The 18,161-nt window shown below is 35.8% G+C and overlaps 1 protein-coding gene across 2 annotated transcripts in view; it reads right to left on the bottom strand.

Moving 5' to 3' along the window:
* Nucleotides 1-2,865: 2,865 nt before the first annotated feature.
* The window catches only part of Calx (sodium/calcium exchanger 3), a 142,717-nt gene continuing 127,421 nt past the window's right edge, over nucleotides 2,866-18,161 (bottom strand). For both annotated transcript variants that reach the window (XM_074094079.1, XM_074094080.1), the window contains 6 exons: nucleotides 14,757-14,899; nucleotides 11,334-11,433; nucleotides 9,345-9,443; nucleotides 7,560-7,718; nucleotides 6,784-6,955; nucleotides 2,866-5,307 (listed from right to left, as the gene is read on the bottom strand). In XM_074094079.1, coding sequence (XP_073950180.1) covers nucleotides 5,103-5,307; nucleotides 6,784-6,955; nucleotides 7,560-7,718; nucleotides 9,345-9,443; nucleotides 11,334-11,433; nucleotides 14,757-14,899 — 878 coding nt within the window. In that variant the 3' untranslated portion in view covers nucleotides 2,866-5,102. The remainder of the gene's footprint in view (nucleotides 5,308-6,783; nucleotides 6,956-7,559; nucleotides 7,719-9,344; nucleotides 9,444-11,333; nucleotides 11,434-14,756; nucleotides 14,900-18,161) is intronic.

The following is an 18,161-nucleotide window of genomic DNA, read 5'->3' as shown; positions in this document are numbered from 1 at the left end:
CCGGGGTTTCCAACACAGATGCGAAAAAACGCAATTTTACACTGTGTATAAAAATTACGTCATTTTTTACGTCATACGCACCAAAAGTTCGCGCCCTGCTATTTAGTAACTCAACTCAATTTTAAAGAGTAAAACAATACTCATAACAGTTACGATAATTTATTTCTCTATTATTTTGCTATCCGACAAGACAAGCCATTTGATGCATATTTGGAACTATCTCGACATGTATTTACACTATCAGTTCGTTATAACTACCTGCGCGTACGCTTACATTAACATTATAAGATTCCTGAGAAATCTAAATACACACAACAATTAGATAGAAAAGTTAATCGGTGAGAATATTCCCATATGACATCGTATTTAGGTAAACTACGAATTATTTTAACAAAACCTTTTTATGAAAAAACTTTGAAGTATTATTCGTAATGACCGCTGAGAGAATCCATACATTAGTACTCTTATCATGTTTTTATCTAGATATTTATTCCACCATAAATTCTTGAAAATTACTACTTATTTCAGTGTTCATTGAAAATTTAATTTACTATGGAAACATTCTAATCGAAGAACTAGATATATAGAGTTAGAAATTCCAAAATAGACGTATGTTATAAGGAAGGCTACGTGAAAGATATAGTAGCCTGAATCGCAATGAAATCGATTGAGCAATTTTCTTGAAATGTTCCAAGGCTCCAAGTTTTGAAGTAAACATAATTTAAAAAGGTTTTCTAAGTTAGAGAATGGAATTTTCTAAAGCGTTTACTGTAAAGGGATAAATATTAAGTAGGAATTATGTAAATGAAGAATGTATCGCATAATTTCATAATTTAAACTAAAATGGAAATTCCAAATATAAATTCAGAAACTTCGAAATCACGTAGTCTATCAGTAAACGTGAGGTTTATTTTGAATAGAGAAAGCTAAAAGTGAGTTAGGTTTATTATCTCGTCAGTTTGATCTCAGTAAAATCTTTATTCGTCAAAATAGAACCAGTAGCTTAGAACCTTCAGTTAAAGACATTCTTATACTGTATATTTAAAATTAAATGTTAAAATTACGATTTCAAAAACGTCAAGCACATCCTACATCGTCGTATTGAAAATTTTAGAAAATCTAAAAGTTTATTTCGCCGAGAAAAGCGTAGAAAATTTTCTAAATTAAATAAATTCGAAACTAACTTGGTCCAAATTCAGACAGAAGTGTTTGCTTTTGAGTCAGAGAGAGTAATTTGTTTTGCTGAATGGCAGCAACGTCGTAGGATGAAAATATGAACCTATAGGTTGTAATAAAATTAGTGCAATTAGTTAATTATGTTTTACAAATGTGAACCTCAGATAAAACGGTATTTTTCTTGTTTGAAAGAATTTTCGGTTTCTGTGTGACTAGGTACTTACCAAGATTTGATCAAATTTTGTGACCAGATACCTTTTTACTCTTTAAACAAGCCAATACCATTTAGCTGATGTGACAAATCGCTATCTAATGGAAACATTTTTGTATGTTTATTCGGCCGTTACCCCCTTAAAAATATCGACATAAAAGGCTACTTTATGATTTCTTTAAAATTTGATGTAGTTCTTAGTTTTAGTTTATGGCAGATGTTAGTGTGACCGAATAACCACCGCTTACATTTTAAACTATCTACAGGTACGATAAAATAAAGTAATCTAAATAAATAAGGCTTAATGGCAGTACATCTATAAAATGTGTTTAAGGTGCCTACAAAATAATAAATGGAGTTCCGATCTGATACACCACGCTTCTACTATGTTTAGTACAAATGTTCGTTTTTGGTTAGATTTGTATTTGAATAAAAACTGTTAAAGTAGGCACCTCACAAGCTACGTCTTACACTTTGACTAAGCCTCTAACAACTAAAAATAATTGCATAATGCTATTTACACAGCTAACTTACGTGCTTTCCCATTTATTTACTCTAAATATTTTCAATTATTGTGATTAAATATATTTTTTTATAATAATTTCGTATAAAATCACAATAATTCTTTGTATTTCCGTGGTACGCTATTGAACACTTGTTACTTGAACATAATTATTTATGCCTACATAATTTATTTACAAACCACTAATTAAAATCAATAAAATTTATTGATACTGCATTGGCGTTATCTACAATAAACTTTCTAAAAAATAAGTCGCGGCTCCTTATATTTTACCATTAATTGTTGTTTGTGCTGATCAATAGTTCCTTAAGCATTTTGCAATTTTTGCTCTCCAATAATGAAGGTAATATTGCCTAATTATTTTGGACTACGCAGTTTAGTTTAGTTTGAGTTAGTCTATAGTTTTTGCGCCGTTAAAGATTGTATTTTAACACGAGTATTTTTTTATTTATAAGGAGATTCGTTAGAAATATTTCTATGGCATTAATATGTCATAAAAACATAGTTATAACTTTGACATAATATTAAAAATCTTAAGCAAGCAAGTTTTATTTCAGTTGGTACTGTTAAGGTTGGAGTGACAATTTGTGTTGAATTCTTCTGAGTACGTCTTAACATAAGTTTGAAGTATGCAATTGTTTAAAAGAACTATTAATTAGTACAATCCAAATTATAAAAATAATTTCAAAATTAATTATACATATAATTTCTATAAATAGCAATATAATCTATGGATGTAATATCGTACAGATGTTGCTCAGCACATCATTATGGCACGTTACTGTTTTACATCAAAAACTTTTGATAAGTAATTAAACATGGCATAACGTAGCAGACAGTAACTTTCATAAAATTATTGACTTTTTGTTCTTGAATCAATGACTTGAGACATAAACTTTCATAAAGCTTTCACGGTCTTTCTTGTTGTTTGTTCAAGAAGTGTATAAAACAATAACTTTTTATACCCGACATACATAATTATTTATTTTATTTTCAAATAATTATACACTTCATCATTTTAACTCTCACGCCGCTCCGTTTCCCATTTAGAGTTGGCGGTTACTTAATATTTATTTCAAAAATAAATAAATAAATTATCTGTTCAACATCCCAGATAGTGTATCTACGATATGAGAATATTTTTGACATCCAACAATTTATAGTTTACGAGTCCAGCCATCATTCGGGCCGCGTACTTGTAATATTTTGCTTACGATTTGTCACTGCTCTAGCTAAATAATTATATTTTTTATGTGGGTAAATTAGACAGACAACAAAAAATACCGTAACAGCACTTACAGCACTTATAAAACAAGCTCACGCTTGCCTTATTCTTGAATTATATAATTTACTATACTTTTTCTACCTAATCTTTTACATCTGCCTCGAGGCTTTAATACGAGCTATATAGGAATTTGAAATAGAGGAAAGTTTATAGGAAGAAGTAATGTTTTTATAATTTCTCAATGAGATTTCATTGAGCGGACACTTTTATAACGCTTTTTTTTATGCCATTTTTAGCTTTGATAGTTCACAATTTTATTATATTAAGCTAATATAAGTCTTTGTTTTGATTTGATGTCGTAAAATCATCATTGAATGATGATTAAAACCGGAGACCAAACAGTCTGATGTGCTGTGAAATACGATCGCGTTCACCATTTCTCTCTGTCAAACGTGTTGAAGTATTTTGAACATGAAACAACCGCGAAACTCACTCATTTTAAAATGATAACACAGAGGTAGGCGTCCACTTATCCGCATCGTACGCTTCGGACGTATCGGATTTGTTGCTTTTTATACAAATGTGCGATGTTTACGATGCGGACAGGTGGACGCACTTATATGAGTTTCTATACAAAGAATACTACGATCCGTTGCGTGCGATGCGTCCGATGCGTACGATACCGACAAGTGGACGTTTACCTTTAAAAAACGGCGACGGCACGGAATCGCCGTGACGCACCGTATGCGCACCGTTTTTATCGCATTCTCTCCACACTGCTGCTTAAAATACGGAATCGCAGTGACGTGTCGTAAACTTGAGGTCTTTGCCAAACAAAAATCGTGACGTTTACAGCACGTCACTGCGATTCCGCACCGTTTGCGTATTTTAAGCAGCGGTGTGGCCGCACCTTAACGGATAACTTACGTCTGAAATCGAGTTTAGTTTGACATGCTTCGGGCTAATCCGTAACCCTTCTAACAAAAAACAAAACATAAAAAAATGACGATGAAAACGCGGGTAGTTGTGCGCCGGTATTAGTTTCGTCGGTAGTCGCGCGAGTAGGGCGGTGACGCGCAATGCACGTGTTGCAGCAACCGCCGAGTCGCGTTGCTCCCAGAAGAAGGGTTACGGATTAGCCCGAAACATGTCGAAATAAACTCGATTTCAGACGTGAGTTATCTTTATGTTATCATTTAAAATGGTGTTGAAGTAGAAAGATATGGTGAATGCAAATTGCGAATACCCGCGCGTTGAACAAACTGGCCATCGCGCATTCTACAGGGTGGTTTTTTCACACTTGCTCGTAAACAGTCTCGTAACAGGCAGGCTACCTTGGTTGCAACCCCCCCAATAAAGCCCTCGACCTTTTGTTCTTGTCATGAAACCCAAGGACGGTAAATGAGTCATTGCGCTTACTAATAATGCTGCGCGCGCTGCAGCTGCGTACGACATGAACCACACGGACTGCAGGCGCACGCTGCGGGGGAGCTTGTGTCGGCTTGCTTGGTATCGGCCATTTAAAAAAAAATGTCTCACAAATATACAATTTTACCCGCAAATATCATGAAAAACATTGTATGTCGCACGGGCGGTTCTGGAAATACAAACATCGACTCATTAAAGCCCTCAGTCATCGACTTCGGGCTTCTAATAGAATCTCGTTCGTAATTCCCCACTTACCGCCCTTAAGACACAATGTACTATTAGCGCGCTTAAAGACAGTATATATATTCACATGACAATAATCCTAGCATTGCTAAGATAACGTATGTCATGTATCACATGCAAGAACTAAGCAGGTAGAAGTCTAATCTCATGAGTTTTCACACACAAAAAACAGTGGTACTTTGATCCTTATCTTCACAAAAAGGAACTACCTTTTTCATTTAAATAACACAGCCTGTTATATCCTCCAAATCTACATTCCAATTGGTCGTCCCTCTTTTGATATACATTAAAATAAATTAGAAACCTTGAATGACGTCATAAGCCTCCAAAGAGGACATGGTGAGATAGATAAGCCAAAGGGAGAATAGGAAGATGGAAGTGCAGATTTTGATTCCTCGAGGGCCTCCTAGTTCACCGCCTATGGATTTTCGTCTTCTGAGGACCAACACGAGAACTGCGACGGCTGCTTCGGAGCAGAACATTGTGACGCTGAAGGCAAGGCTGTGAAGGAATGGTTTATTAATATAAAAAGTTGAACGACATGATACATTGTAATAATACGTGTCTTTAAAACCAACTCCAAAACTAAGAGAATCTAAAGAAGAAGCACTAAGCTATCGGAATTATTAAAAACCATAAACTTATCGTTATTGTCTTGTCTTTTAGTTTTGGCATTGGATACAGGAACAGCGATGACGAATTTGCAGCGATGAGATATTTAAAAGCATTTTGCAGTCATAGAAATGTAGGATCTATGAAAAAATACTGTTCAACGCCTTGTCTAAATAAGTATTTCTAAAATCAATCTAGAACAAGTCAGCAGATGGCTCAATTGTATTAGTCTGTAACACTTTTTCATTTTGATTCAAGATTACGAGTGTGATCACATCTTCGACGCAGTACACTTCAAACATCGATAATGTATTGAAATATTTGTCAATCATATTTACACGAGTGTTTAGTCGTAATCGAACCACCTGCAAAAACCACACTAAAGTCTAAAATAAAACTACCGAGCAAGAATGAAGACCAGCGTCGGCTGTAAGTTGGGACTGGGACTGCAAGTTGGGGCCATTTCGTGACAGTGGTCTCTGTTTCCGTTTTCTTTTTTAAAAATCCTTAAATGTCAAGGACAAATGTTTTTCCTTCTTCTCTTTTAAAATGACGTTACTGGGGTTACATAACTATTTGAATATCGAAAATTCAAATACCTACGGTTAAAATGTCGATGTTCAAAATATCTAAAATAGGAAAATTTCCGTTCGACTGTATAGAAATATCGAAAATTAAAATAACGAAAGTTTATATTGTCGAATGGTAAGATAACATACGTCCAATATATCGAAAATCTAATTATCTACAAAAGTGACATCGAAAGATATAAATATCGAAGTACAAAGTATCGAAGTACATAGTATCGAATGAACAATCACGTGACAGGGTCAACGGAGCTCCACGAACGCGGAGCTCCTATTCCGCCCAATTAAGGCGCATCGCGCCTTGACGCAATATTAACCTAAATTAAGTTATTGAACATTATAGACTTTTCAGTAAAATAATGAATCACCAAAAATATTTGGTTCGGTTAGGTTGGAACTGTGACCACAACAACTAAAAATGACTAGGTTACCTAAAATAAATTTTATTAAGAGAAAGGAGCAATGAATAAAGCAGACTTATGTATGATATTTTAATTTTCGACATTCAAATATGTTGAGATTTGTTTATTTATTTATTAATGGTTGTCGACATTTTTACTCATTCGATATTTTAATCAATTGAGATTTCAATCATATACATTTTAACCATAGGTAAAACAACTTTCGATATTGTGATACAATCGATATTTTAATTTTCGATATCTTGAACATCGACATTTTAACGGTAGGTTTTTTAATTTTCGATATTCAAATATATAACCGTTACTGGAGCTATTATATTTTCAGAGCTGGTATGTTTTACTTATGCTCTACTTACTTGCCAGGGTCCACTTCGAACTTCTCCCCTTTGCTCCAGTGCACAATGGCCGCAAGCGTCCAGGCTACACCAATGCCTAAGAAGACGTTCACAGCGTTGGATCCCGTCACATTGCCGACCGATGCGTCCGCATACTGGTCCTGGCAAGCTGCTACCTTGCTGGCAAATGTGTCTGTTGGAAAAAAAATATGTTTTAGTAAAGATTCTCTTAAAAAGGTTGGCCTACGAACAAATAGGTCACCTGATGGTACGTGAGCACAACCGCCCATGGACGTGCAAGATTAAGACTAAGATAGGATACCTTATGTATGTGTCAGTCATTTCACCAGCTGCCTTACTGTACTCTGGTAGACTGTAGCCCAAGAATCGCTGTTTGTCCGCAGGATTGATGAGCCGATCTTAATGTTATAGATGTATTAATTATGGAATACGGAACATATTCATAATTAGTAATTACCAAATTTCAAAACACATTTATCAAATTAGTTTCTTCTATCTTGACTAACTTCTAAAATACTAATAATAGCTGTACAATAACGTTTAAGTATCTTGGGTTCTTAGATGTGGTGTTAATTTTGTCTGCAATCAATAGATGGTGTTATCTGAGCGAAAGTTGTGCATTGAAAATGCTACTGTAAACTTCATTCTGGCTATATTCCAAGATTGTAAATAAATGTTTCTCGTGTAAATATTTCTAACCTGGGCTTAGCCGATGGTTAAAGCTAGTAAATTAACAATAATGCTTTTGTTGAAAAGGTTTCTTGATGAATACTCACCCGGTATGCTGGTGCCAAGAGCTACAAAGACGATGGCTGTTACAGAATCTTTGATCCCCAGGGTGCAGCCGAAGTGGGAAGCCACGTCACCAATGACAGCGGTGACGAGACCGATGCAGACGATTGATATGACGAAGCAGACGTAGCCGCCGCCGATGTCTTGAATGAAAATGGCAATGATAAAACAACGTAGGTACAGGTTAAATAATATCAAGATTCTTAATTGTCAACCAATTAGGTAGGTAGGTAGGTAAAAAGGTTGCCTGGAAGAGATCGCTCTTAAGCGATAAGGCCGCCTATTGCTTAGCTTGTAATTTTCTCTGTGTGCCTGTTTTCTGTATCGCTTACTAATTTCTGGTGTACAATAAAGAGTAATTGTTTGTATTGTATTGTGTAAACTAAGGGGCTGTTTCACCATCCATTGATTAGCGTTAACCGACGGTTAAATGTGATGCCGTCTCCGTCTATTCGAACAAAACAAATAGAGACGGCATCACACCTAACCGCCAGTTAACACTAATCAATGGATGGTGAAACAGCCCCTAAATTGTTGAAATTGTTGAAATCCCATTTCTATCTAATTAAACTAAATGCCGCTGTAAATTGAACTCATTACTTTATTTCAATTCTTATAACAGTCAAAGACGAATGATACACAGTAATAAAATTATCACCGATTGGACTTAGATACTTAAATACTCAAGTTTGATCAAATTCAAGGAAATGTTTGAAATATTAAAATAACTGGGTTTTAAACTAACAGAGTACGTTAGCTAACGACAATTTACATGAAAACTAAGTGCGACAAGTCAATAACATAACCAATTGAGTTAGGTATTAGGCATTTGCTACACATACTTTGGGTTGTAGACAGTGAGTTTAGAGCTCTCGATATTTCAACTCATCTACTAACGCCACTAACACAGGTAGACGTTACCCACGCAACGCCACTGACATGTATTTAACCGAGAGTCATTTAAAACTGATTTAGTTTTAAATTAAAGCAACCAGAAAAAAGCCAGTAAAGAATTTCCACAAAGCATTTAATCGGCAGGAAAATGCTACAAAAAGGAACACAAAAACGCAAATAGGCAGCTCGATACGTTTATTGCACCCTAGGGACCTGCAAACCCAGATTACTGTCTCAATTTAAATGTCGCAACACATGTACCCGGGGACAAATGAACACAACTCACGCCTCGTAATTGCGTGTATTTTATATTTGATGATCTAAACGAGGTCTTGCGATTTTAACGGGACATTTCATTTAGATTGAAATAAGTCTGAGTAAATTTAGAATGTTCATAAAGTGTTGAAATTTAATCACAAATATCACAATCTCTTAAATCATAATTGTTACAAAAAGAGTAAATCGTCCAGCATTATTTGAGCTAGACCTGGGAATATTGATTTTGTATAACCTAAAACAATTTCACTCTGTCTAATCTTTTTCCACATGTATCAAGATATCATTTATTTCACGTAAGTCAAAGTCAAAGTCAAAATATATTTATTCAATTTAGGGTTTAAGGTGTCTAGGGCTGTCCTGTTGATGGATACAACAAGCTACTCATTCAAGTCTGCTATTTATTATCTTTTAACTATTCGGTCATCAGCTTATTGAAGTTCGTAAGAACATCATCTATTTTCCGTAACAAAAAAGCACAATTCATTAGTCATTAGGATAATCTTGAAATGACTCGAAGTGTTTCCCAAGGTACCGTATTGGGAGCATTCAGATATTTTCCACACCAAAATGCATTGATTGTTTATTGACATGCGTACCTGTAGGCGGTATGAGAGCAAATATGATTTTCCAGAAAAGGGTGACCACGTGTAGAATGTAGTCTGAGACCGATGGTGGCTCGTCAGGGTCATCAGAACCTGGAATATAGACGATAATTAGTATGTTGGCAAGAGTATAACTGTAACAGCGGCTTTAATTTCATTCGGATAGCTTTTTTAGCCTCAACCCTGTCATCCTTTTAGCAAGTGCACGAAATAGAAAAAGTAATTAGTAAGAGTTCGTGTCTTGGGTTTACTAGTTTGTCGTATTCCATGTATGCGCTTGACATTCTGTTACAGACACATTTCTATTATGATCATGGAATAATACTGGTGTACCTTTAAATGTGATTTTTTAAATTTGGCACATAACGTTGCCGCTGATAAATATTTCTACATAGTTCTGGTTTATAATACGAGTAACTCGTCAATAATTTGTGGAAAGTTCTAGAATACCTCGGCTTTTCAGCCGATCGCCAATGAACGTGCCTGAAACTTTTATGAGTTTTTAACTTAGCTAAGACTTTTACTAATGGATTTTAAGTTGCTTTTTGTGGAGAAAGAAAACAATAATGTTTTTCTGAGTTTCTGATGCAGTGACTATGGTTGTTTTGTTTATTAAAGCCGTGACGGATCTAAATTGCTGTGCTCTACAGTGTACATAATTGATCTCCTAGTTTATGCCACCTGTAAAACCATTATGTGCAATAAAGTCGTACCTTCAGTAGTACACGGGCATATTTGTCTAAATATCTTATAAGTTTCGGTTATAAAACATTTTGATGGTACTTTTTGATGCTTGTACTTGCATTTTCATCCAACATACATTTTATACCAAACTAACTTTTGCCCGCGGCTTCGCTCGCGTGGAATTCAGTTATTGCGCGCTGTTCCCTCGGGAACTGTGCATTTTTCCTTGATAAAAAGTAGCCTATGTCACTCTCTGGCCCATAAACTATCTCTAATGCCAAAAATCACGTCGACCTGTCGCTTCGTTTTGACGTGAAAGACGGGCAAACATACAAATACACAAACACACACAATTCCGTAAATTATTGTGTTTTTACCTCAAAGTATGTTGTCATCTTATTTGAAATGTACCTTAGTTTTATTTGCGTATTTCCGTGAGTCACAGACGGTTCTGGTAGAAAATCAGCCTAGCATAATGCTGAGTCAGCGGCCGTTTCACTTTCGCGGGGACACACAAAATTGTGTATATGTACTTAGATACTATATTCATGTGTTTTTCTTGGTTTATTTGTGTAAATTTTGCTATTTATGTGGATCTTCTGTGTTAGTGAATAAATCTCTTCTTTTTCTTTTTTTAGTTCAAGTAAAACGCCTTTATAACGCACTAAATGTACCAAAAAAAACTACCAATAATACCAATCCATGTTTAAGTATGTTTATGTGACTTTTTAACACGAAACTGTATATATTGATACAATTTTTGATTCAAGTTGATGTCCCGTCACTTTTCAGCATAAAACTTATTTTTTTTTTTTTTTTTTTTTTTTTTTATTGAAACGGGCAACGTACAAATTTGTCACATTAGCCCATAGGGCAACATTAACTAACCAGAAAAAAAATTACATCTCACAATTGATAATAACTAATTCCTTGTCACATCAGCCAACCTGAAAAGCATTAACGCCATGTCTGAGGCCGGCTGAGCTAAAATACCAGTGTCATACTTGCTCAGGTTGGCTGCTGCAACCAACGCCTCCCTCGCAGCACGATTCCGAACACATTCCACTAATAAATGTTGGATTTTTTGTTAAACAACGAAATTTTCACTAAAAAACCAAATCTTTGAGGTAAAATAGAGGGCTAAAACATACGTCGAAAAAATAAAATAAAAATATTTCTTTAACAAACTAGTCCATATGCAAGTTTTTAGACGCATTCGAGATTGAATAAACAACTTTTTTTTTCTCTATACGTAGACGCTCGACCCTAGTGTACAGTCTGCTATGTTTGTTTACTTACCTGAACTGACGGTAAGGGCCTCGGAGAATTGTTCCTTCCACGATGACGTGCCAATGATTATTGAAGCATTAGCCCTTTGTACCAGCTTGTCCACTGTGTTCTATAACAAAGAAAAAATTAAGTAAATTATGTAATATTTTGTATACAATTGGTAGAGCCGAAATTCACTAATTTTTAAGCCAGCTAACTAGCTTTTTCAAGCCATAGCCGTAATAAAAAACCGAGCGAGTGCGGGTTATACTCGCGCACAAGCGTGTGTGGGTTTAAAAAACAACATTTAAAGTTCGTAAATAAAATTAAAAATATTTTTTTTTATCACTGGTCATTTTTAATTTTATTTTTTTTATAATTTGTTGCGGCAGTACGTACACATTATGTGTAAGTTGCAGCTGTCAATCTATTACGGTTCTCAAGATACAGTCCTGTGATAGACATAAGTAGGTAATAAATAGGGTTCCATTTGTGACCCTTCGGGTACGAAACCCTGTAAACTAGGGGTAACGTAGCTTTCTATTAGCTAATTTTTAACCCCCGACACAAAAAGAGGGGTGCTATAAGTTAGACCGCTATGTGTGTCTGTGTGTCTGTCTGTGGCACCTTGGCTCTTAAACGGGTAGACCGATTTAAATGCGGTTTTTTATTTGAAAGCAGGTTTTCTAGCGATGGTTTTTAGACATGTTTTATCAAAATCGGTTCAGTCGTTTTTGAGATATTGAACTTTGAAGTGACAAAGTCGGGAATTTTCCAACTTTTTGTTGGTTAGGTTATTTTAAAATAGGTTCAATCATTCTGAGCATAACCCCCCACAAAACAAAACTACTTTTTCCTGGGAAACAAAATGAGGTAAACAAAGTTGCAGCAACGAACTAGTATTAAGAAACAGCTTTATAGTCCATCTCTATCACTCTTCAGCCAGCCATAACATTAAATCGTTACTTCTCTCTCCGCAATCGAGTAAAAATGGCGTAAGCTTGAAGGGCGCAGATAAGTATAGGCCTGTTCTTTACGACCAAATATACTTTATCTCAATACAACCAAGTTTAGACTTTATCAAGACGGTATTACAATCGAAATCGCTTGAGCTGTAATTGCGTGATGGTAATAATACATTATGGCTCAATCGTTTGCGCGAACTTTATTAGCTTTCTTGAAGTCTTAGTTGAAATAATGTATCGAACAATTTAAATAAACATTTAAAAATGTAAGAAAATTGCTGTACCCTGACAGGGTATCATGTAGGTATCGTTAATTTGGGACCTACTTAAGATCGAATATCTGTCATTTTGTTTGACAATTCAAAGGACTTTTTTACAAAATGGGTCCCAAATTTACAATCGTGACCGTACCTACCAACTGGCATGTTTACTTTAAGACCTACATACTAAATATTTGCTGGCCAATAATTTGAAAACAAATACACTTTTACTTACATAAAGGTATTTAAGGAAATTAAAATTTGTTATAGTATTGTTCGATACGATTCGGTTACATGCAGCAAATTGTACAGGAACATTGTTTTTAATTACTGTATCTTTTCATTGGGTTTAGTTAAAGTTTATTTCTTACTGCTTAAGGGGAACCAGATCTATCAGGGGTAGTATTTGGTAATTTTCGTATCAATTTCAGCTTGATGCGCGTTCCTGAGAAAAAGGGTCTTGACAGATGGTCAACAAAGTGATGCATTAAGGGTTCCGTTTTTACGTTTTAGGATACAGGACCGTAAAAATTACAAAATGAGCAATAAAATTTGTGAAAAGTATCAAATTACCATATAGCCGATGGGTTAAAATCAGGTCTAAAAACAGTCTAGTTTAGTCTAACATCTGGTAGTATACCATCTGGTAGTACTGGTGTACGGTTGTGTTGCTCTGAAGATGAGCCCCGGTTGAGTTCGAAACGCGTCAGTGTATTGTGGTGGTGGTGATAGGTGGGTTTGTGCGATTCGTATGTGTTCTTAAAGTGTGGAGGTGGAGGAACCGCATGAACACGCATATCTTACATAAACTTAGCTATCATAAGATCACGGGTGAGCAAAGAAATTCTTTTAGTTCATTGATATGGACCTCCGCAAAGTAACGCCTGATTCAATAAATTATTCAGTAATGTATTTCCCTTGTCAACTAAACTGTTTTGCTATTAGAGCGCTTTCATTGAATAATACACCCGGCACTAAGGACTCTGGCGGAATTTTAATTTTATCAATATCCGGCAGTTTCGTAGAAGGTCGAATGCGCTTGACATATAAACGAGATCTTAAGTGCGGTTTTATTTAGTGAAGTCGTTATTGCTTAAAAGCTATTAACAGCTACAGTAAAGCAGTAATAATAAAAAAGGCAAAGCAGTAATAGAAAAGGCTTAGGATTAAACTGAGTTCATGGAAATATTGCAATAAAAAGTAGCCTTTGTTATTCAGTGTTGCAAACTCCTTGGGGTTTTGTACTTTTTTTTATTTTTGTAAAGTTCTTTTTTTGTATATTTTTCTTTTCAAACTCAAACTCAAACTCACAACATTTATTGACAACAAAAGCACACTACATCACAACAAAAACACAGTAAAAATATAAATAGGAGAAGAGAGAAAAATTAAAGACATTGTGCTGTAGTGTGATGCCAAAAGGACTCAGCTCAGCATGTGCTTTTGTCATTGTTGTTTGTTTTTAGCTGTCATATTGCTTGTGATTCTTTCGGTTGTGTCTGTGTGGTCAAATTATATTTTCCCTTAATCATATTGCTTCGTTTGATTTTTAGTTACAGACCATTCATACGTTTCACTGAGGTTCAGCTTAATTCATACAAAATTTCTTTCAAATCCGTCCAGCTATTTTAACGTTAACTGTTGTTAACTGGACCATGGTCCAGTGTACTCGCAACGCCTCTAACCGGCAGAAATGGAAGCACATCGCTAAGAGGGCTGTCCTCGAAAGGGTCTGCGACCCACCGAACATCTCTCCATGTACCTCGTCTGCGCAACCACGACCACTCTGACAAGAGTGTCCGACTAAGAAGAAGAAGATTTTAACGTTAAAGAGCAATAAACACACGCACACTTAGCACAATGAGTCTAGTTGTACAGTCGAGGAAACTGAATCACGTACCAGGGTGGAACCTTTTCAATTTCGCTATGATTTCTATGACAGATGTATGGGATGTCAGCATGACATTAGTAGTACAAAGGTTACCTGGTACGTGATTCAGTTTCCTTGATTGTACTTCCAAGTTTTATTAATCTTAAAATATCCATTTATACTCTTCGATTCGATGTTCATTTAACCTTCACATATCTTAAAAGAAATGAATGGTGTGCGTGAAGTTCGCCATCTACACTGGGCCCGTGTCGGAACTACGGCCGAATGCCCTCTCATTCTTAAAGGAAGCCTGTAGGACGATTAGGCTGAGATGGAGTTTTAAAAAAATGAGACTAACCTTAAACTCCTTGCTCTCCTTAATCCTCAACTGCGCTCTGGTGATTTCACCAGCTCGCGGTAGACCCATCATGGCGACTGCAGCTTCTTCCTCCGGCAGCGTCGCCAGGTGCGTGGCTTCATCATGGACGGGGTTGTCATTATCTGCGAAAAAGAAACTTTGGTAAACCAACGCCTTAATTTAGGTTTATATACTTTAGAAAAGGTAGACTTAACAAGCCCAAGAAGTCAATGGCACTCTCGAGGTTTAATTATGGCTTAAGCAATATTGCTGAAATTATTTCGACGTTTTGGCCACATTGCAGCGACCATGATCACGAGTGGTTTACTAATGTTTCGGCGAATAACGTTTGGCAACCTGTTTCATTTCGTAACTTTTCATTTCCCAACTGTTTAATATTTCTGAAACTTTTTTCTTTCTTTCTTTAAATATTTCAGGATTTTTATAAAACTAACCTTATCTAACCTAAAGGGTTCTACACGATGGCCCTGAAATAAATAACAATTTACAGTTTACAGTTTTAGAGTTTGCGAAATGAAACAGGTTGCCAAACGTTACGTTGCGGAAAGGTAGTACTCGTCACGAGTATTGATTAATTAGTTAAGACAGTGGGATGGAGCGAGAGCGATCACTGTAATTTTCGATATCTATAATATTAGGTTGGAAAAGGACACTTGACTTATATCAAGATAATGTCTCTGATTTTATCACCAGAGACATCAGGGACATATCAGTGGATATAACATGGAGATGAGAATTTAGCAAAGTCATACAAACAAGATGTGTCTAGGTCTACAATCATCAGGTACCCATTGATCCTCTAAAAGAAAAAAAAACATTTATCTGTGACATAATCTAAAATAAAACAAACAAATGAAAATACGTATTACGGTCACGAAAGAAAAATAAAGATAAAGCAGATAGCAACGCTAAGCAAATATGTTCCGATGTTATTTACCACACATTCAAGAACATAACGTTTTAGTCGCATTTGTTACGGCTTCTACAATGTCACAGAAACTTCAAGGATTTTAGCAATAATAAAATGATAATTAAGTAGGTACCTATCGATTGTGTTAATTTAGCGAAAAGTTAGAACATCTTAGCAGTACTATGTCGTTTCAAAGATACAGAGAGTCTAAGAAACTGAATCACGAAGACTCAAACTACCTGTATATCAAATTTCATCTAAATCGGTTCAGCGATTTAGTCGAGCTTGGCAGTGCCCTAAGTTTTTTTGCTTTGTCTGTTCAGGAGGATCTATAAATTTGATATCTTTTATCGGCGAAGTCGACAACCAATTCTTAATATTGTACTTGACTCCCATTTCCCACTCCCTATTCTATTCTAAATAGCCTTTTCCATGGTCATCATCATCATCAGCCTACAGCAGTCCACAGCTGGACATAGGCTCTTCCATGGCGCACCACAACACTGTCTTCAGCCCCTAGCATCCATCCGTCCCCAGAGCGAACCTCTTAAGGTCGTCCTTTTGCCGTGCCTCAGGACGCCCTACGCTACGTTTTGCCGTCCATGATCTCCATTCGAGCACTCGTCTGCTCCACCGTTCATCGGTCTTGCGACAGACGTGACCAGCGAACTAATTCTTTGAGCAATGTCGGTGACTTGTTCTTTGTCGGATAATAATGTGATTTCGGATTTTATCCTTCAAAGAAACCCCTAGCATTGCTCTCTCCATAGCTCGGTCTGTTAAGTCGTCGTATCCCTTCTTGCTTCATTGAACTGGGTGACTTATCACAATGTAAGATCCAGTATATCAATAACTTTACAAAGGAACTAGCTGTCTGAATAAAGCAATAATAGAATCCAATTTCATGATTTTATCGCATATATAAAGGAACTAAAACACATTGTAAGCTTGTAAAGCAATTGCACAATATCAGACAATCTCATTGTAAAGAAACTTGAAGCCTTACTTTATAAAGCATAGAGCTTAATTTTTATTGCCTCTGTTATTCAAGATGGGACCTTTTCAATCTGGTATGGTCTGAGTCTTTCAAACATTCAATCAATATAGGTACTTGTTTCAGTGGCAAATATTGACGACGAGCGAGTCATTTTAAATTCATGATGTTGATCAAGTAGCATCAACATAATTATTTTATCAATATGTCTACGTCATTTTATATACGTCCATCGCTTTGTTGATTAAGATAAAATTAAGATTCATGACCTGAGATGATACGACTATATTTGCATTTTACTCAAATTTTACAACGAAATTGTTGTCATGTTGAATTTAAAAGGAAATCCATCCACATGGCCATTTCGATCTGGAATGCGCTTTAAGTGTGTCGTTTGGCGTGTTTATTTTTGCTGTTTTGTGTATTCTTTTATTAATATTAAATATAATAATTAGCGGACCACCTTTCCAAATATTCCTTTTTATAATATTTTATAATCTCTCGGCGAACGATTATTTAATGTGACTTAGGTATTTAATTTGTACCACGGTAAAAATAATTTCCTACCACGAAATTATTCCATAGATTTTGGTGATAATATAAACGAAACGACGACAACTCCTACCGTACGAATTAACTCACTTTACTTTGCAAAAAAGTGCTTAGTACAAAGACGGACTTATCCCTGAACATTTGAGTGGTAGGAATAGCAGTCAAATAAGGATCGACAAATGACATGAATTGACTTTGATGACATTTTCGATTATATTTTAGACGTCCTATACCTACTTCTATTAGATAACCTGGAAACTGTAACAATACTCTACCATGTCAACAAAATATTTTTGTAAAAACAAAAAAGTCTGTTGGAGTGTACACCGTGTGTGTGTGTGTGTGTGTGTTTTTTATCAGGTTTTCTAGCGATAGTACTTAGAAAGGTTGAATCAAAATCGGTGTAGCCGTTTTTGAGATATTGAACATTGAAGTGACAAAGTCGGGGGTTTTCCAACTTTTTGTTGATGGGAAATCCAAGGGTCCCTGACTCCTATACTACGAAGTGCAACATTCGAACTTCCTATCTTGCCGTCCCGCTCACGCTAATATTATTTAATACAAGAGTGAGAGGGGCGGTACGATACGAACTTCAAATTTCTTTCTTCGAGCTATGGGTTTGAGAAGCTCTGCAGTAGACCATTGAAAGGCGAGCGGCGCGTTTTATAGCCCAGCTTGATGCCATTCCGAGCACGTAGGAAACCCGGTTCGGGAACGATTCCAATGTCAAATATTTTGAAAATATGTTGTATACCGGGTGTGGCCTGTAATATGAGCAAATAATTAAAACATAGATCATACTCCTCAAACTGAACAACATTAGTTCAGCGACTTTTAAAAACAATCAGTTTTTTAATTTTTATTACACTTTTAAGTTTATTCGAAGAAGCAATGTAAAGCAAAATGCTTGATGTTTGTAGCGTGACAG

This window comes from Choristoneura fumiferana, chromosome 11, assembly GCF_025370935.1.
Source record: "Choristoneura fumiferana chromosome 11, NRCan_CFum_1, whole genome shotgun sequence".
Lineage (NCBI taxonomy): Eukaryota > Metazoa > Arthropoda > Insecta > Lepidoptera > Tortricidae > Choristoneura > Choristoneura fumiferana.
Note: the sequence above shows the minus strand (reverse complement) of the source record. Positions and strands in the feature narration are given on the sequence as shown.